Below are 20,886 nucleotides of genomic sequence, written 5' to 3'. Positions count from 1 at the left end.
CAAATGATGGACTATATCTTTAAATAACAGCTTTTCCAACGCTGTAGTCCAGACTGGTTGTTCTTGCAAGTCACAGTGATCACATGCTTTAGTGGATAACTTGTAAAAGAGAGTGCTTTTTCTCAGTGGTAAGTGGGATGATCTTTGTAGTATTGAGGCTCAGAATGGATGCTAGTTTTCATTTCAAGCGTTGCATGTTGGTGGCCTTTCTTCTTTCCAGGGGCCAATTTCAAAGAGCTGCTTAAGCACAAAATTTGCTTAAGCACAAAAACGTCTTGCTTAATAAAATCAGGTTACCGGCCAAAACTCCATGCAATTGTTATGCTAAGTAAACAACCGCTAAATACCAGTCACAAGCAATGTACATCGCATGGAGTTTTGGCCGGTAACCTAATTTTACTAAGCAATGTTTTTTCGTGCTTAAGCAAATTTTGTGCTTAAGCAGCTCTATGAAATTGGGCCCTGGTTGTGGATCGAGCCTACATTTGTGTGCATGTTGCTTGTGTCATTTTGCCATGGTTACACTTAACAATCACATACTAACCAAGTACTAATTGTAGTCGGTACCCGCTGCACCCTCCTCACAGACATGCAACAGAACAACAACAACAATACCATCATCGGCAAACAGCCGCTGGAAAACGGCCGTAAGCGCCAGTACGAGACCCTCCTGAAACTCTTGGGCAGCACCCTGCCCGTCAGCAGGAAGTGCTTCTGTGGTCTGAGTCGGAGTTCGTCGGTGGTGTCCAGTCGGTCAGCGTCAAGTCCTGAAATCCAAGAGATGGCGTCCAGTCCTCTCAGTCCACAGACGTCCATCTGTCGGTCAGCGTCCAGTATGAGCATCAATGAGAGTAGAGCGTCCAGTCCTGAAATGACGTGGGTCCGGCAAGCCATGATTAAATACTGGTACAACTGACAGGTTGACCTTTGAACTCTGACCCAACAGAGTGACCCTTGATGGAGGTCAGTTCAACAGGACTGACTTGGTCAAGTTATAAATAATGTAAATAAATAGTACAAAATGATAAAAAAAACCTTGCTCCTATCGCTGTAATAACATTACATCGGTCGGCTCCATACGACCGCAGATAAATGCACATGACCTGGGTCATCTGAACATGACCTTCGACACATCTCTTGTGGTTGCATCTGAGGACGTGAAGTAAAAAAATTGGAGATAAATATGTACATAAGGCCAAAAAAAAAATAAGTCGGTCTCTGGTCAGCGCGCGCGTCGATTTTAATCATGCGCGTCTATCTTTTTTTTTCCCAAAATGTTCCGTGGTAGCTCCAACGGCGCCCTCTATTTCCGCACCTCCTCAATTTTTTTTACCAAAGAGCACCAAGGAATGGGAAATTGCACCAAGGCAAATGATCGAAAGCACCAAGGCAAATTATGGAGGACACCAATGTACATGAGGACACCAAAAAAGCAAAATAGTACCTACCTTGTCTGTACAATCCAGGCTTGAAGAAAAAAAAAAAAGCAAAAAAAAAAAAAAAGCCGCGTGGCCGCGTCAATTCCGGAACTTTGGTCTGACCAGAGACCGAATATTTTTTTTTTTTGGCCTAACATTTCCAATTAGTTTTTTTTACACCAACGTTTTTTTCCTGAAAGTGCAGTCTGTTAAAAAATAGACACAATGCAATTTGACAAATTTGTCATATTTTTTTCTTTGCACCCCCTCCCTGAATTAAAAATGTTACTCTGCTTTAAGCTGAGCAGAGTGTAAAGATGTAGATACAACTGGAATTATATGAATGAATATTGGTAGCTGAGTATATGCTGTATATGGGAATCAACGGCTTGGTATGCAGTTTTTATATGAATTTATTTTTTGAAAGCAGAATTATCTGGTAGTTTCTTCAGCTGTCACGATTGTGCTAGTAACTAAAATGGTGGGCATTGGAATGATTGATTCTTTTGTGGGAATGTCATTTCCACAGAAACTACGGAGGCAACAAGCAAATGCGGCATATAATATAGGTTCTAGTCATTCCAGGTTCAAAAGATTACATGTACGGTTTGGTGGTCAAAAAGTTCACTACGAAACTGGCATGCGAGGGATGATCCCATTGAATGTCAGATTTTTTTTGTTATGCCACCAAATGCTTGTTGTCACATCTCAAAATAAGCATACTTTCAGATATTTTTTCAGCTCTGCAAGGATGGCATCTTGTGACCTTTGACCTTTAGGTATCTTGCCATTGTCTAACTTTTCTTGCAGTGGCAGCACTGTATCTGCTGCGAATTTGGCAATTGCTGTACAGGCAGCGCGTAATAGCATGTTCAATAACTTACTGCTGATGCTATTTGGAAGATGTGCACATCATGCTGCGTGTAATAATCCTAACATTAGTTTCGGTTATGCACCATCATGGCTCGCGTTCTATGCTGTCATTTTTAATATTTATTGGGGGGAAAATATTGCAGTTTACTCGGGGGCCGTTTGCACCAGTTGCGTGCGCTCGACTGTACATTCAGCTGTAGTCCAACAACAGAAATGCTGTGTAGCATAGTGTCAACTATATTTCCTCGATTATTTCAATTTTGTCTTCCATGAAATCTTATGTAGATTTACGTTGTGTAAATAAGAAAGAACTAAAAAAAGTGTATCATATTCTTCCTGTGTTCAGAATCACCCATCGATAATTTGAAATGCTTAAAATGCTTGTTACTTTCTTCTTTTTTTTGGTATTTAAGCATGGGTCACTTAAGTTGGACTGCACAGCCATTGAATTGTGCAGGATAGGATAAAGGATAGGATAAAGTGGGTACACTGCAAAAACTGTAGTGTTAATTTAACGCCATTTGGTATCTATATAGGACAACACCAGTAAAACTTAACACCAGATGGTCCTATATAGATACCGATGGTGTAAATTTAACACTGCAGTTTTTGCAGCGTACAGGAGGCAGAAACAGCCCAGTATTTGATCAACTCTAACAAGTCCTCGTGCAACTCTGTTTTTTTTCCTAATTACGCAAGGTTTCGGTCTTTTTTAATCACTTTTTTTTACCGACTGTGATCTTATTATAACTTTAAATTGGCATCTCAAAATAAACTGCATTTGACTATTGAGTCAAGCTTACTCATTCTCATGCACATTATAACTACATGTATCATGTTTAACATCATTCTATGTCCATTGACTGACAAAAACCTCTTTGAATCGTTAAGTTGAGGTCATCATTAACAGGAACATTCTTTCAACTGTTAGAGGTTGAGGTGTTATCAAAGTTGGTCAAATGCAATCTTTTGTGCATTTTCATGTTTCCTTCGCTTCGTTTTGCACCCCTACACCATTGGGTGCATAAAATTATAACTTCAAATTCTGGTTAATTCTGGTTATTAATACATCTCTAATTATATTTGTCATCCCAACGTAATATGTACCAATTCGAATCCAAACACAACTCAACTGGCAATTTTTGTAAAGTTTGCGTGTCTGCATCGGTTCCTATCCAAAACGTCATACCATGTGACACGTGACCCGCTATTGGTGGTGACATTTGACCTTTGGCATCTCAACTATAATTGAAGTGTGTCTGTCATTGATCTGTAAATAAAGTGTATATAAATACACACATATACGACCCATTTGGTTTATTTTTATATTACTTTGGAGACACTTCAGTGTATAACTTGTACCAGCATCATTAGTTGATAGCAACTGCTTTCGGGTCAGCTGATGTTGAATAGGTATAGCCTGTGAGGGCCCATTGGGTTGTGTAGTAGTTGTATTTTTTTCACGCTAATCAATTGTCGCCTGTGCCAAATTTTAAACAAAGATCTTATCAGAATGGTTTTATTTGAAAAAAAAATGATACTGTGCCACTAAAGGAATCTTCTCCGACTTTTTTCTATGGAGGAAAATCTTTTGGTATAAAAATGGATAGAAATTACCATAGCTCAGAACTATTGATTAGTTTCTCATTGAACAGGTGGATTTAAAGATATCACCTGTCATTTTTTTGTCGAATTTGTATCTCCTTGATCAAAGCCGTATACTATTTATGACCTGATGATTATTCTTAATATACGCATGTAAAACCTATTTTATCCAAAAATGCATTGTATGTCCCGAAAGTGTGCTATTCTTATATACCTTTTCCCAGTTTCAAACAAAACGTTATCCACCGACAGAAATAAGATTGTATGAAATTGAACTGAATTCCAGATTTAAGCTGAGATTATTATATTATTAAAAAGGCTTAAAAGCGTATTTCACCCTTAACTTTTTCTAATGAAAAAAAAAACCAGTTGAATGTCATAATTATTCTCGTGTATTCCGACATCGTTTTCTGATTTGAAGATGTCATAAAAGTCTCATCACTGTGCGGTTCAACCAACCCGGTAATTCTTGAATAAAAAAATCACCCAGTGTTTTTATGCCATGACCTGCCTAGTATGTTTTTGCTTGAATTATGGTTTGATTTCCTAGCTAAGAATTTCGTGAAATGTGTTGATTTTTACCAGTCAAATCCAAGTAAACAGCCCTCTCAGAATCAGGTAAACAAACACAATCATCGACCCTGCCAAAGATAACATCCAATCTGTGATGAAATATTGACAAAAGTACACACGAGCAAACAACTACACACACACAAAGAGAAAATGTATTTATTGAAGGAAACAAAACTTTCATCAAGCTTTTTTTTTAAATTTTTTTTTTCAGTTTCTGATAACACACTTGTCTACTTCTAGTCTGGTTCCCTGACCCCTTTGTCCTTTGGACTTCAAAAATGGGGTCTGGTAACCAGCGGTAAATCTGGCATACATTGCCCGGAATTCCGGAATTATGCATGACGTCATAGGTCTGAAACCCGCCTCGCCTCGTGAATTCTAAATCACATCGGTAATGTTTGCGCTTAACCAGCCTAGGCCTGTTGCAAAATGGCAATAGGCCTGGCCACGTATGTGCAGAGGTAATGAACTTCGATTTTTGCTGAATTTGAAAGTATATCTGGCAAATATTAATAAAGAGAGAAATATTGCTGTTCAATATTTACAACCTATGCAGCTGAAATGCTTGCAAGTTACTTGCATGGAGACATTGGTGATTTTGTGCACTTCTTGTGGTAAAACAAGCGTGAGTTTCTTGATAATCGTGGGTTCAATCACCGGCGTCCATGCACAAAAGTTGAACAGCGATTCGAAAATAAACAATCGTGATACGCGCGCCAGAGGCGATCCAATCACAGGCTTTAGATAGGAGTTAGTTGCCGGTTCCCATATCTTTAGGGAGGCGGGAAACAGTCAAGTTTACTTTAGAAAGTTTATCGTGCAAAAAAATATGAAGTATAGATAATATGCAAATAAGTTTGAACCACCGAGAAGATATACACAAGCATACACACAATACCATTACTGCTTGCGGCAGTTAATAAAACGACTACATGTACAAGGAACACTGAATGGAAAACTGAACGGTTTTCAAGTTTTGACCCTTATACCAAAGTAAATTAGAAATGTGATAAACCACGTATAATATCAAGAAATAAATAGCAAAATCGTACTTGTGAACCAGCAAAGCGTGTTGGCAAAGTACGCAGGCGGTGATTACCAACTTTACCGACGCATACGTGAAAGGATGAGCCACAAGGCGTTCGCTAGATCACGATTATTGGTTGACGCCCCGTAATGAGAATGCGGGAACCAATCTTAGGCCAAAAAATAAAAAGTCTCCGGTTTCTGGTATGCGCGCGCGTCGCCGTAGCCATGCGCGTCGGCAAAATGAAAAAGTTTTTTTTTTTCAATGAAAGATGATGTCTCAAAACCGCCAAACTCACTGGTTTGACTGGAATCCTGCTGCTGCACAATTTTAACGTGTTTTTAGATGGGGTTATGATCGAGAATAAGCTTTATGTGGCCTCTCTGGTCTCCCATAATATTTGCACTAAGTTTAGTCGGGCACCATTTGCAGTCATCAGCCGACATTTGAAGCCAAAAAAACAGGTAAAAAAAAAAAAAGCCGCGTCGCCGCACCACTTTTTGGGCAAGCTCCATACCAGAAACCGGAGACTTTTTTTTTTGGCCTTATAGTAAAGAAAAATACAGTGTATACCTCACTGGTTCGCGTTGCTTTTATCGCACATTCTGAGTAATTGCATACCAGGGAAACTTCGTCCTGCGTTATAAAATGTTTTTTAAACAATAGAACTCTCTAAACTTTAACATTAAACAAAATGTGAATTAACAAGGCCTAATTTGGTAACTTGAATTGTCAAGTTCTACATCGTATCTTTTTTACCATGGAGACCAAGATCATAGCAAGTGGCAGTAAGCTTGGACGACTGGTGGCGCTCTACTCCATCACGTCAGGTGGTGTGATACAGTCGTCGTGGGTTGGATCCTTCGAACATTGGATGTGAAACACACGTCTGGCGATGCACAACAAAGGTATACCCGAAACACTTTTAGTTAAATCCAAATCAGTCCATACCTAGCAGTTTTTGTTGGACTTAAAAGGTCATGGTTAAGATTTTATTCTTTTCGTTTGAAACAAACAACATGTATGGACGCTTCGACAAAGAATGGGAATAGTGGTCGAAGGCAGATGCGCTAATTGGTACTGAATTTTCACAATATTATCTTGACGTTTCTGAAAACTTACTCGTCACTATCCGTGCATGTCCATTCGATTCCTTTTTCCTTGAACAATCTCTCCAGGACAGCAACCGATCCAGTACCGCATGTCTCACTGAATTGGAAAAAAAACACTATGATATAATTATTACCTGCAAAGACGTGACCACAATATTATAAACATGATTCCAAACTCTTAAATCTTTTGATTTGAAAAGCTATCAGTTGTGGGAATGTAGGCCATTCATGGAAAATCCAATTATATTATTTTATTTCAGACTTCCGACTTTTTATGAGCGATTAAAATATGCCACACAATTTTGTGGTGTACCATATGCACGTCGAACATGTATACATATCAAATGGACCTGTGAACTAATGACGTCTCGCTTTGTTTACAGGGGGCCATGCCCTCCCCCCCCCCCAAAAAAAAAAATAAAACAATCTTTTTTTTATTTTTAGTGACTTTGCAATAAAGGCAGACATTAAGTACACCACCATCTTTTCCTTAAAAAAACATTGGTTAAAGTGGTCAGAAATGGCTTCAGATCGCACCACAGAGCATCTAGAATCAATTTTTTTTTTCAGGGCCCAACTAACTAGGCGGGCCCCAAACCCCACGCCGTAATTTTTTTGGACACACTTTTTGGGGACCGAATTTTTTTTGGCCCCCCAAAAAAACCAAATTGTGTTCTGGATCCGCCCTTGAGTAAAATTCACAAGACTGATTGGGACTCGAGCCCACGACCTTCTGCAACTGACTTGCGGCATTCGTTTTTGTTCAGCAGTGTATGGGTATAAACTTACACGACAGGTTTCCCCAGGCGATTGACAAGGATGATGTCTCCTCGAGTAACCTTCTCTGGATCCATGTTGGGGAACTCGTAGTTGGCGAAGAAACTAGAAGGAGGGGGAAAAGGTCTCACTCTATTAGGCCTAGTCTATTAAAAAACAGTTAAAATATTGACTGGGTTTTCTAGTTCTTGGCAACTGACTCATTTAATTCTGGAATAAAAATAATGCTCATCACATCGACGTTTATCAGTTTCCAGTAAATCGGTAGAAAATATCATATTAATAACTTAACTCTGGTGTCAACGCCTACCTGTCGTTGCGATAGGCACCGTCTGTCCTGGTAGCGTCCAACATGACGGTGACGACGCCCGTAGCTTGACGGCCAATCTGTGATCGTTGGAGGAAGGAGAAAACGGGGTTTCAAACAACAGATTGCACCATCCAACGGCGGATGGGGGGGGGGGGGGGCAACGGGGGGGGGGGGCAACGGGGGGGGGTCATGCCCCCCCCCCCGAAAATAAAAAAATAATGAGTCCAACTGTTTTTTAAAGTTACGTCGCAAAAAGGTATACCCACTGCGTACACCATCCACAAAACTCAGCAAAAAAATGGGAACAATATTGGTTTGCCCCCCCCCCCCCTAAAAAAGAAGAAGTTGTGTTCTGGATCCGCCATTGGCACCATCCCCATGAATCCTTAAAAGCTCATGTACTGTGCTCATTACAAAAGGCCTTGGTATTGTATCATTTAAACTATACAGAAAACCAATCCAAGTGAAGTTGAAGTTACTTACAGCAGACGATGTCGCAGTATAAAAAGCCGTCGACGCCACTTCACACCCCTCTTGCCAGAACTCTGGGCATTCCCAATAGTTGAGTCCGGTGGACCAAGGATTGGTGGAGCTGCACCACTGGAGACCATCTACCATGTACCCCATCAACGTGTCTTCCAAGGTCAAGAGGTCATTGGCAGCCTCCGTGTACTCGTGGACGATGTAACTGGTGCCCGACCAAAACATTGACTGGAAAATGAATAAAGAACAGACTGGTATGAACTTGGAGACATTGCTGAACAGACCGCAGGTAGGCAAAGAGGTCACTATAGACAAACAGTTAAGCACGGTCATTGTAATCGAAAGTGGACTGCATGTCATTGCGCTACCTTCGGTATTTTGATAATAATTTCAGAGCGAATCAGACCTTGTATTAACAGAAGCACACAATGGCAGAGCTTGCTAAGTTCTGCTTCGATGATTTCAAAAACAGGGATAAACCAAGAAGATGGGATATTAGCACTTTCCCTCTCTCCTCAACTTTTAATTTAAAGGTCAAAATCATCAGTCATGTTTCTTCCGCCAGCAACTGAACCGTTAAATGAAGGTGCATTAATTAACTACTTTATGAAATTGTAATAAAAAAAAGAACCCCTTCCAATATGCAACCAAAAAAAAACTAAAATCCAATGAATGAAGCACAGTTTTTTATTTAATATAATACATTTTCAACTTTTTTATTTGTATTTCTGTGAAGCGCCTAAAGCGTCACTTTTTGACGTATCTGGCGCTATACAAAATTTAGTTATTGTATTATTATATTCTTTGGAAGCTCGAACTGCCTTTCCACGACAAAATGGAGCTCGATCCCAAACTTAATGCTTTAGATGAAAACTGGAACAAAAATGCTTATTTTCACCTTATCGGCTGGCAGTTGGTGAGGCACTGCTGCAATGAAGTCCCGGTAGGCGTCCAGTGGTATAGCGCATGGGTCCTTGTATGCTATGGCGTCATGGAAAAGTTTCCACAGGCGCATACAGTTGACGGGTCTGTAAAGAATAATTACGGAGTATGCAGTGATAAACGAACGTAGCACCGAGATGATGCAGAGCAAATTTGGGCTGATATCCTTTTGATCTCTATCTCGGTGACCTTGATCAGAACTGATCGAGTTTCGCTCGTGCATGCACCGTACCAGCCTATTGAAACACGCGACACCTGCAGACCACTCCCCCCCCCCCCCCCAGCATTTATGCATTCCGTGAAATGATTAGGCCTGCTTTACCTATTGAAGCTTTCAGCCCCATTTTCTCCCACTGCGAAATAACTCAATAGTTTTACAAAATAACACAATACTTATTGTGAAATAACGCGACAGTATCGAAATAACGCAATAGTATTGCGAAATACTACGAAAGACTTTTGCGTTATTTAGCAATACTATTGCGTTGTTTCGCAATAATGTTTTTTTTTTTTACTTTTAAAACATGGAACGAACGGGCTTCCGTATGTTTGAGAAGAAACAAGTAAGGCCAAAAAAGTCTCCGGTTTCTGGTCTGCGCGCGCGTCGCCGTAGCCATGCGCGTCGGCAAAATTAAAAAGATTTTTTTTTCAATGTAAGATGATGTCTAAAAACCGCCGAACTCACTGGTTTGACTGGAATGCTGCTGCTGCAAAATTTTAACGTGTTTTTAGATGGGGTTATGATCGAGAATAAGCTTTATGTGGCCTCTCTGGGCTCCAATACATTTTGCACCAAATTGAGTCGGGCACCATTTGCAGTCATCAGCCGACATTTGAAGGAAAAAAAAAGCCGCGTCGCTGCACTACTTTTGGGGCAAGATCCATACCAGAAACCGGAGACTTTTTTTGGTTTCCATAATGTGTCTTTAACTTGAGAGTTCTTGATATGATCCAACATATGGTCCAACTACATGCTCAATTGCTAAACCAATTTTCTAATGTAATTGTATAGTTTTAGTGACGGTATTTGAGTATTTTCACTGTAATTGCTGGGGTTTGGTGCCTTCAATTTTGCATTATTGTAGCTAATTGATATCCTCATTGTGGTATGCTAAATAAACTCAACCCCCAAAGTTTGGTTATCTAAGGTGTCGTTATATGTTTGTATATAATACAAACTGTAGATAATGTTCTCGTGTAACAACAAACATGTTCACACTCACTCGTATTTTATTGGTGTCATTGATAATTTATTTCAGTAATCCCATCTTGTCGCCATTTTACTGTGGTACCGCAACTGTTACATGAGCCAGTACCGTACCAGTCACTAACTCTCTGGCAGGTACGGTACATGACTGTTAATTCTGCATATTGCAAAAAAAAATAGTTAAGATCGGCCTTGCGTATTTCCCTTGCATTTTTGCCTCACTTTAACTCTACATTATGTACATTGAACACGTATTCTTTAATTTGTGAAATGCCTCCTGTTTGGTACAGAATCCATTTTGTTTGGACATAATAGGTATTGTAGCTGTGGAAATTTGAATATTTTAAATGCCTTGCATGTACTCTTAATAGTCAAATTGAAATGACGCAATTTTAGAAATCGTGTCCACCTTCATAAAACTTTGTAGTCATGATATTGTACATACTTGCTAAATATTTTCAAGTGATATCAATATTTTCTCTCTGTACACAGAACCCCTCATCGTCTGGTGGCCTTATAGTTTCCCGTATTTGTCCTTGAGTTTTTATACCTGGACCAATCCTGTACATATCCTCGAATTCTTTAAATGTATATCAGACACACACCCGAAGGCATTTTTTTGTTTTGTTTAGGGCCTAAGTTCCCAATTGAAAAAAAAACATTTTGTGAGCTACCTGAAAATTAAGTATCCAACTGCATGATAGGTTTTATTTTCACCTCCGTTCGCTTGGTTACACTATACCAAACTTCAATGTGCCCTTACCCAATATTCCCTTGTCCTTTTCCCACGAATTTCGGTATGTTTACTAATTAGACCACGAGCAACAAATGTAATCTAATCGCGACTGCGAAATTTTGCCTCTAAAGGGGGGGGGGGGGGGCTGTGACATTAGGGAGACATGAAAATGTCTCCCTAATGATCGATGTCTCCCATCGTACGACGAAATTACGATAACGTGTCTCCTTAATGGTACCTTTACACATGCACGTATAATAATAATAACATGGATATAAATACTTATAATAATAATAATGATAATAAACCGGTGATTTATATAATATAGCGCTTTTAGCAAGATCTAAGCGCTTTACAGGGAAGAAACAATCAAGTAGAGCTAGCGGTAAGAGCAAAGCAAATGTGGATAGAATTGCGAGTCTCTGATGTGTGATGGGATCTTGTTCCATTCTTTAGGACCTGCAATGAAAATGCTTTGTCTCCTGTACTCTTGGTAGTGATGGTTGTCCGTATAAGCGGGACTTATCAGATGAAGACCTGAGCCTCTCCCTACTAGGTTCATGAAAGGGAAGAAGTCAAACCAAGTTGGGGGGAGCTGTGCCGTGTTGGTGACTTGTAGACTCGCATGAGTAATTTAAAAAGGATGCGATGTTTGAGTGGTAACCAGTGTAGCTGCTGAAGAAGACCGGGAGCATCTTCAGATCGGCCTCGCCGGCTTTCGTGTACCCCTTTATCATCCCTACGATAAACCCATATAAATTACACGTACCTCTGTGGGCAAGCGTTGGGTATCGCAGTCTCCACCTGTAGCTCCAAGCATCTTCCCAGGAATATCTCCTTGATGAACGGAGTGGTGCCTGTGCTCTCGGGGAAGCAACTTTCCCTCTTTCTGCGGCTCAACCTCTCCATGTATTGCCCGCAACACAATCCAACCAACACCAATAACACAAGAATATTCAGCAGCTTCATGATTTGATATTGCTTCGTAGTGCGAGCACAGTGCAAATACGCGAGTGGTGTATATAATTATAACCGCTAGTTCAAACTGCGAAGACTATACTACCAAACCAACTAACTGAGAAGTTGGAAAGTACAGGCCGCTTCTATATTGCTATAGTCTGAGGATCCGTGTGTAGAGCCACGGTCAAACGCCTGATAAAGCTTAACATGCAAATTTTATGCGACACCGCGCCAGCCAATCGGAGTCGACTTTAGAAACTGTGACGTCATTTCGATCAGAAATAGCTCCTGACTAGTCATGTGGGATGCCATGTTTTTGTAATACAACAGCGGGTTATATTACGGAAGACCGATATAGAAGGCGCCCGCTGAATGGTCAGAATCTCGAGGTCAAGATGCAGTCTTGTTTTGCATAATTAATCACCGAATATGCTTGCATATCATACCCTTGCTGTGCAAGGGGATATTCCATAGACTAATAGTGCTAGTGGTTAACCTGAACAAAAAACACACACAAAACTAGAGATTCGCGTTTGTTTTCGTTACTATAACGCAGGATGATCGGGCAGACAACCGTTACAACAGTTATTTCACTGGACATTGCCGAGTTCAGATATGAATATCATTGGTCACAACAAAAATAATCGAATTTGGCATTTTCCAGTGTAGTAATGTGTTTTAATTTGAAGAAAAAAAATCGTATCGTGTTTGACAGGTTTCATTTAAACGTGACTTCCGGTTTGATGACGTCATCAGTTGAAAATTCGCAGAATGAAAAATTGATTTTGTTTAGACAGGGTCATATTTTTATGCAACATGGTATGGAGAAAAACCTCTGAAAATATATACACGAAAGTATAAATGTATATATATACATATCGAGAACAATTATCGACGTAGCTATGGACAGAAAAGTTCGGATGTATACATATTCTATATCCGTATCCATCCTATTTTCAACGCCTGCAAATTTTCAGGGATTTCCTTTGTTTCATCACCTTGTGCCATGGCCATTCGTCGAAACTCTTTGATGCAAAAAGAGAATTAGGGCGATTAAGGTGCGATTCCAATATCGCTTTCTACTTAATCTTCCATTGATGAAAGACCCGCATAAATGATACCATAATTACTAGCGATGAACAAGTATCATTTCAAATTACAAGGTAATCCATGCCAGTAATGAGTTTATGAAAGCCAGTGCCCTCGACCAACACGTAAATATGCTTGTAATTATTGCTGGCAGTGTGCATGTGTGTCACCAGAAATTTACTCATTAAGTACGGTAGCCCGACAAAAAATTACTAAAGTGGAATTTTGCTTGGGCCTATAGAGGCCCAGAAATGTATAATCAAAGGAAAGACAAAAAAACCCTGCGCCCAATTTCATAGAGCTGCTTAAGCAGAACATTTGCTTAAGCACGAAAAAACATTGCTTAGTAAAATTAGGTTACCGGCCAAAACTCCATGTGATGTACATTGCTTGTGACTGGTATTTAGCTGTTGTTTACTTAGCATAACAATCGCATGGAGTTTTGGCCGGTAACCTGATTTTATTAAGCAAGACGTTTTGTGCTTAAGCAAATTTTGTGCTTAAGCAGCTCTATGAAATTGGCCCCTGGTTGTTTACATCGGCCGTGCATGACGGACATTTTGTGGCATATGCATACGTATTTCCAGCCGTGTCCATTCAATGTACGGTACAAGTTGTGTGTGTGTCACATAATACACTCAACAGCTCGATTTTTGAGAGTCAACATTTTGAGCCCCGAATTCGTTATCGCATGGCAAGAATGATACACAAAACACCCAGTTTTTAAAGAATGGCCGTGTGGGCATTTATATTCTACTTTTAAATGCTATTTCAAATGAACTATTTAGCATCATTTCGTTTAAAACGCCAATTGGACGTAATGGACGTAATGTCTCTTTAATCATGACACACTCAGTGCCTATATACATGTGGCTACTTCTTTTTAAAAAACTTTTAAAAACCCCTCAAAACCTTAAAATAAAATAAAAATGCAAATTAACTAGGTCTAATTTGGTAACTGGAATGGAATTGTTAAGTTCTACATCAGCTCAGCCACCATGCATACTAAGATCATAGCAAGTATAATCAAGCTTGGACGACTGGTGGCGCTCGACCCCGTCACGTCAGCTGGAGTGATACATTCGGTGTGGGTTGGATCCTTTGAACACTGGACGTGATACACCCGTCTGTGAATGTAAAAAAAATATAAAAGTGTGAAAATGCAAATGCAAGTTGCAGGCTTGCAGCATGCCTATTAATTTCAGGGAGTGTTTTGTTTGTAAATAATGTATCTTGACGCCTTTTTACCACGATACTGTAGCCCATAACCTAAATGATATTCGATCATTGTAAATTTGTCTTTTAAAAATTAGTCAGAGAAGAAAACAGTTTTAAGGGAATACATTTGTGCTTTGCCGGTGTTAAACAAGTACGTTTCAAACCGGCTTGAGGGCTGGACGCTGATATTTGGCCGGATGCGATTGCGAGGGACATTATCGGCGAAAAGGCCCGCGCACGGTAAAGTTGAAATGACGTCACACTTACGAACCGGACAGGAATGGGTAAACTCAGTGTCCCGGGTATTTATGAATAGTTAAAAACCCAGCGGACACAATTGCAATGCGGCAAATTTAGGTTAGTGCTTTGCTTGGTCGTATATCTCCAAGATACTTCAAGATAAATTCCTGATATTTTTCTCAAACTTACTCGTCATTATCCGTGCATGTCCATTCGATTCCTTTTTCCGTGAACAATCTCTCCAGGACAGCAACCGATCCAGTACCGCATGTCTCACTGAATTGGAAAAAAAGAATATATGATAAAAACTACCTGTACCACAGACGTGAGCACTATAACTACGACTTCAAAATCCCTAAAAGCCTGTCGGAATAAAACTCACAAGCCCGATTGGGACTAGAACCTCTAGCAACTGTTTAAATTGTGACACTCATATGAGTGTCTGTGTTCAGGAATATAACATAAGAATTAGGTAAACTTACACGATGGGATTCCCCAGGCGATTGACAAGGATGATGTCTCCTCGAGTAACCTTCTCCGGATCCATGTTGGGAAACTCGTACTTGGCGAAAAAACTAGAAGGAGGGGGAGAAGGTCTCACTCTTTTAAAACAACAGTTAAAATATTGACTGGGTTCTCTAGTTCTTTGAATTTAATTTAAGTCTTCAAATAAAAATAGTGTATGTAAAAGTAATTCCTCATAAATTGTTTCAAATAAAAAACTAATCAAATTATGACTGAGAATGCATGTTATAGTTCGCCGGCTGTAATTGGTGGACGCTAATTCTACTGACAAAAATCGATATCCAATAGACAGTCATTAATTGTAACAGCTCTATTTTCTTCTCTTAATTTTTCAGAAATGAAAATCTGCCCTTACAACCCCAACAGGCAACGTGCCTGTGTTCTTATGTTGTCATCATTTCCATTGATGCTTAATTTCAATGCCAGTAAATTAAACATTTCAAGGATTTTCTTTTCTTTAACAACGGTGCCTGTAACCGAATTCCCTTGATGTCTGACGTGAGTTAATTAACTTGATTTCTGTTAAAGCAATTAGATGAAAGCCCAAGCCGTGTCAACGCCTACCTGTCGTTGCGATAGGCACCGTCTGTCCTGGTGGCGTCCAACATGACGGTGATGACGCCCGTAGCTTGACGGCCAATCTGTGATTGTTGGAAGAAGAAGAAGATAAAGAAAACAGGGTTTCCAAAACGGCTTGAACCATCCCCTTTAATCCGTACAAGTTACATCGTATATTTACTCATTTAGCTCGCATACTAAATGATAACTTAGTGCTCATTACAATAGGCCTTGATATAATTATTGTATCATTTGAACTACAGCAAACCAATCCAACAAGTTGAAAGTGTTCGAGGTAAAAGGAAAATAGAGATTTCATTTTTCTTACTGCAGACGATGTCGCGGTATAGAAAGCCGTCGACGCCACGGCACATCCCTCTTGCCAGAAATCGGGGCATTCCTGATAGTTGAGTCCGGTGGAGCTGGCATCGGTGGAGCTACACCACTGGAGACCATCCACCATGTATCCTAGCAACGTGTCTTCCAAGGTCAAGAGGTCATTGGCAGCCTCCGTGTACTCGTGGACGATGTAACTGGTGCCCGACCAAAACATTGACTGGAAAATGAATAAAGAACAGACTGGTATGAACTTGGAGACATCGCTGAACATGCACAGACAGGCAAAGAGGTATAGACAAACAGCTACACACGGTCATTTGAATCGAAAGTGGACTGTGCGGCACCTCGTTCGTGTATTTTAATAAGGCAGATATTAAACACCGCAAAAAAAAGGAAATTTCCCACTCAATGTAGAGTGCTGTGGCCTCGTGGTTAAGGGCACTGGATTCGCGGTCTGTGGTTAAAGCTGCGGGTTGCGAGTTTGAGTCCAGCCGGGGTCATTGTGCGTGTGCTCTAGGGCAAGGCACTTTGCTCATTGCTTCTCTCCACCCAGGAGTAAATGGGTACCTGTGAGGGCAGAGATGGTTATTGTGATTGAATTAGCTTCCTTGCGCCTAACGGGCAGCATCGAACTGTATACTCCCCAGGGGGGCTGAGATGGTATTTGGAATTGGCCCAATGATCAGGGGTAATAATAATATTGTAAGCGCTGTGTTTAGTTTACTAATAAGAGCGTTCTTAAATGCCGCTATTATTATTATTGGAGGGGTCATAACTTACGAATCTGATTGTCTTGTGACAACTTTTCGAACTGCATGATTTTTCATAAACTGTTTTTAACCTTGGACGATTTGTAGTCTTTGGCATAGCAAACGGGGTGGCAAAATGAATCTAAGTAACCAAATTCCCCAAAGGTCTATACTAATGACGTCATCATCAGACGATCAGATTCTAAATTATGACCCTCCAATGAGTATGGACCTTTTTGGCGGCGTTTATTTTTTAACTGCAGGGCTAACCCGGGGAGATCAGATAGTTAGCACTTTCGGTCTTTCCTCAACTCTTTCAGAGAACAGCATGCACTGAACCATCAAATGAAGGTGCATTAATTAACAACTTCATACAATTTTATTTTAAGAAAAAAGAACCCTTCCCATATGGCATATACAACACAAAAACCCTATAAAATCCAATTGATAAACCAGACTCTTTAAAAGCCCAAACTTCCTTTCCACGACAAAGTGGAGCTCGATCCTAAATGTAATACTACTAGGGCCTATGGAACACAAATGCTTACATTACTAACACGTGCATTGTCGTAAACGTTGGTATCTGGAAATTTCTATGCAAAACCCCCTACACCGGGGGTTTGTGTAGAAAATATCAAACGGTTATTTATCACTGCCCATCACGTTCAATTAACTTTGGCAGCGACCGTAAGCCCCATTTGAAAGAAAAAGTTAAGACCGGATCAATTGTACCAACTTTTACGACAACGTGTTGGTAATGTTCCAACGCATGAAAATCGCTCGATCTTTAGAAACGCAGATCTCGGCATTTCACGAGATCATTGGCCTTGATTTAACTGCTCCCCCACTTCGCACTTTCTTTACTTCCAAGTTGGGGTTCGGCATCAATGTATTTTTTTACCTTCTATCATTTTGTTTTCTTACCTTTACTGTATTGTTAGCGTTCGTGGAAAACATATTTATATCCGACAGGCTCGATTGCCGCTGCACCCACCGAGAGCTCCCGTAATCCCACATTTGACAAAAGAGCAGAGAACTTTGAGAAACACAAGTTTTGCGTGGTTAATATTTGAAAGCGAGCGGATAGTCATTAACCTTGTGCACCATTCGCCATCAATCATGGATACTTGTGACATTGAAGAGATGGTTTTTTTGTTCAGAGTCAGTGAAATTTAAAATTTGGATGAGATCTTATTATAATCACACCTGCATGGCAAGCTGTCGTAAAAGTGGGTTACTGAACATTTCTATGCAAAACCTCCTACACCGGGGTTTGTGTAGAAAATATCAGACGGTTATGTATTACTCCCGATCACGTTCAATTAACTTCGGCAGCGACCGAAAGCCCCATTTGAAAGAAAAAGTTAAGACCGGATCAATTCACCAACTTTTTAACGACAACGTGTTGGTAATGTAGCTCTATATCCACCTTATCAGCTGGCAGTTGGTGAGGCACTGCTGCAATGAACTCCCGGTAGGCGTCCAGTGGTATGGCGCATGGGTCCTTGTATGCTATGGCATCATGGAAAACGTCCCACAGTAGCGTACAGTTGACAGGGCTTTTTAAAAAAATTACAGATTATACATCACTTACAAGAAAAACCTATGTCAACTCTGATATCGGTTTTTAATTGAGTCTGTTTTAGCACTTATGTGATGAATATTTCGTGCAACGCGACACCGTTTTCTTTATTTCACGTTGCGGCACACATTCAGCGTTAATAGCATGCAGTCAAGGAAAATATAATGTAAATTCAAATTGTGAACCCATATGTGAAGTGCATTGGAAATAATTATGTTTGATCCTTATACATTTTGTAATTGTTATTATTATCTAAATCGAAACACACACACATGTTTACGTTACGTATAGTGTGGACATTCCAATTGGTTTCGTTTTTTTTTTTTTAAACCTCATTTTACTCTCACTGTGAAAACACTTTCACAATCCAATTTTTTTCTCTATGATTCCAATTAAGTGTTTCTCTTCATTTTGCCACAGATAAACCTAACCCCAAAATGCCTCTAAACCTGTTTTCCAGAAAGGGGAAACACTGTGTGGACTTGCCGACGTCCACACAACGTCGCCGCTACCTCAGTGGTTTTTGTGGACCTCTTTTGTTCAGAAGTCCACACAGTGAATGTAATGCCTACCCAGACACACCCACACGCAAACAAGAGACAGCAAAAAAAAACTGCTGGGACCATGCTGGGACTGAAGGCACAAACGTGATTTGAAAAATGACCGAACCCAGCAACTGACCCGGAGGTAATGCAGAGCAAATTTGGGCTGATGTTCTTTTATCTCGCCTCTCGGTGACCTTGATCAGAATAGTTCGAGTTTTGCTCGTGCATGCACCGTACCAGCCCGTTTAAACACGCATCACCTGCAAACTCCGGCCCCCTCCACCCGCATTGATGCATTCTCTTTGTCCCAATGATTATTCTACCTATACTATCGGCTATTTTCTCGTGACCACGCACTTTGACCCCACTGCATATGGCCCTGACTGCAGGGTTGCACCCTTTTCATTTCAATTTGTGTGTTCAATATAAAATACAAAGGTTTGAGAACAAACAAGTTAAGTTTGTATAAGTTGTGAATTCTTTGTATTATGATCGAACATGGCCCAACTATACGTGTACTCAAAGTAGATGGTTATTCTAAGTATGCTAAACTTGAACCAGACAAAGTACACAACAGACTCCTCAAATCTATTTTTGGAATTTGTGTTTTGCCTTTTTATACATCGAATAATACTTTTTAGCGAAAATTGCCGATGAACCCTGATTTTACTTGAACGAGACACATCGTGTGAGCGATGGAGATCGACAGGTTGCAATGTTACAAGAATACTGAAAAGGCATAGATTTATTCCTGGCTCGCTGTATCGTAAATTCTGTAAATCTGAAAGGTATACAGGGAGAGTAAAAAAAAAACCGCATCCCAAATGGCAGGACCAATTTTGGAATGAAGTTTTGCCTGTAGCACTTTCAAAATCTATAGGATATGAAAGCCCAGTCATTATATAAGCTTTCTTTTTTGTACAAGAATCATTGTAACAATGACCGTACGTCATCATACCACCCCTTAATCCACTGCAAGGCACAAACTCAGTGAAACTCCACCTCGCCGAATTCGTGTACCCCTTTATCGTCCCTGTGATAAACCCATACGTACCTCTGTGGGCAAGCGTTGGGTATCGCAGTCTCCGTCTGGAGCTCCAAGCATCTCCCCAGGAATATCTCCTTGATGAACGGAGTGGTGCCTGTACTCTCGGGGAAACAACTTTCCCTCTTTCTGCGGCTCAACCTCTCCATGTATTGCCCGCAACACAGGCCAACCAACACCAATAAAACAAGAATATTCAGCAGCTTCATGATTTGATATCCTTCGTATAGCGTAGTGCGAGCACAGTACAAAATACGCTACGCGATCGTGTCCTCAAGTTCGAACTGCGAGGATTAACTACCAAACCAACTTAAAAGTTAGAAAATGCAGGCCGCGCCTATAGTCCTATTGGTTAATCCACTCTGCGGAACAAAACAAAACAGCTAACAATTAAAACGACCTTCTCCTCAACACGTCATAGTAGGCCTATACTGTGCTCAGCGGGCCGGAGGTATAGGGCTGTATTGAAGATGGTCGATCGTTTTCAATGCCAAATAATGCCAGTGCTAGCATGCTGGGCGGTATAGTACGGAAGCCCAAGGCCAGGTACGTCCTTTTCACAGCGGTGCGTTTCTCTTTCACGGTCACGTTCTCTCGCCTGGTAGCCAGCCTCTCTATCACAACGTGTGTCTCTCTCTTTCATGTCGTCGCTTTGCTCACGAAGTGACAAAAACCTCGAAAATCGATAATTATTCGATTTGAGTTTTACTAGCCATTTTATTATAGTTGTCTCAAGGAACAATTTGACCAAGTTTCAAGGCAAAATATTGTTTACTTGCTTAATTATTGCAAACAAACAATTGACAAAAAGCCTGAAATCGGTGATTTTCATTTTCACCAAGTGTAAAAATGTGTAAAATGTTCTCACGAAGTGACAAAAAGTCACTTCGTGAGCAGGGCCAGAAATTATACAATGGTCTACACGCGGAAGGATGGGAGCATACACGCGCGCGCGAACGATGTTGAAAAAGAA

The 20,886-nt window shown here is 40.4% G+C and overlaps 3 protein-coding genes across 5 annotated transcripts in view; 1 reads left to right on the top strand and 2 right to left on the bottom strand.

Annotated features, from left to right (window-relative positions):
• Positions 1-779, top strand: part of LOC119723710 — a 79,552-nt gene extending 78,773 nt beyond the window's left edge. For all 3 annotated transcript variants that reach the window (XM_038194506.1, XM_038194507.1, XM_038194509.1), the window contains one exon: positions 588-779. In XM_038194506.1, coding sequence (XP_038050434.1) covers positions 588-651 — 64 coding nt within the window. In that variant the 3' untranslated portion in view covers positions 652-779. The remainder of the gene's footprint in view (positions 1-587) is intronic.
• Positions 780-5,971: 5,192 nt separating this feature from the next.
• LOC119723709 (ADP-ribosyl cyclase/cyclic ADP-ribose hydrolase-like) lies at positions 5,972-12,171 on the bottom strand. The gene is made up of 7 exons (XM_038194505.1): positions 11,833-12,171; positions 9,077-9,206; positions 8,179-8,406; positions 7,696-7,772; positions 7,398-7,490; positions 6,619-6,705; positions 5,972-6,385 (listed from the first exon to the last, which is right to left on the bottom strand). Exons 1-7 carry the CDS (start codon positions 12,030-12,032, stop codon positions 6,310-6,312), a joined length of 891 nt encoding a protein of 296 aa, XP_038050433.1. The 5' UTR covers positions 12,033-12,171; the 3' UTR covers positions 5,972-6,309.
• Positions 12,172-13,797: 1,626 nt separating this feature from the next.
• On the bottom strand, positions 13,798-20,391 carry LOC119723285 (ADP-ribosyl cyclase/cyclic ADP-ribose hydrolase-like). Its single transcript, XM_038193839.1, has 7 exons — positions 19,923-20,391; positions 18,171-18,300; positions 15,982-16,209; positions 15,660-15,736; positions 15,053-15,145; positions 14,760-14,846; positions 13,798-14,239 (listed from the first exon to the last, which is right to left on the bottom strand). Exons 1-7 carry the CDS (start codon positions 20,120-20,122, stop codon positions 14,092-14,094), a joined length of 963 nt encoding a protein of 320 aa, XP_038049767.1. The 5' UTR covers positions 20,123-20,391; the 3' UTR covers positions 13,798-14,091.
• Between the last annotated feature and the right edge of the window lie 495 nt (positions 20,392-20,886).

This window comes from Patiria miniata, unplaced genomic scaffold, assembly GCF_015706575.1.
Source record: "Patiria miniata isolate m_02_andy unplaced genomic scaffold, ASM1570657v1 HiC_scaffold_17, whole genome shotgun sequence".
NCBI lineage: Eukaryota > Metazoa > Echinodermata > Asteroidea > Valvatida > Asterinidae > Patiria > Patiria miniata.
Note: the sequence above shows the minus strand (reverse complement) of the source record. Positions and strands in the feature narration are given on the sequence as shown.

What these genes read in the sequence shown, in the direction of transcription:
- LOC119723709 (XM_038194505.1), bottom strand. Translation starts at nt 12,032, where the DNA reads ATGAAGCTGCTGAATATTCTTGTGTTATTGGTGTTGGTTGGATTGTGT. An exon ending in GGTGCCTATCGCAACGACAG is followed by an intron (nt 7,491 to 7,695) that starts GTAGGCGTTGAC and finishes CCCTCCTTCTAG; the next exon opens with TTTCTTCGCCAACTACGAGT. An exon ending in CGCCTGGGGAAACCTGTCGT is followed by an intron (nt 6,706 to 7,397) that starts GTAAGTTTATAC and finishes TTTCCAATTCAG; the next exon opens with TGAGACATGCGGTACTGGAT.
- LOC119723285 (XM_038193839.1), bottom strand. Translation starts at nt 20,122, where the DNA reads ATGAAGCTGCTGAATATTCTTGTTTTATTGGTGTTGGTTGGCCTGTGT. An exon ending in ATACCGCGACATCGTCTGCA is followed by an intron (nt 15,737 to 15,981) that starts GTAAGAAAAATG and finishes CAACAATCACAG; the next exon opens with ATTGGCCGTCAAGCTACGGG. An exon ending in CGCCTGGGGAATCCCATCGT is followed by an intron (nt 14,847 to 15,052) that starts GTAAGTTTACCT and finishes TTTCCAATTCAG; the next exon opens with TGAGACATGCGGTACTGGAT.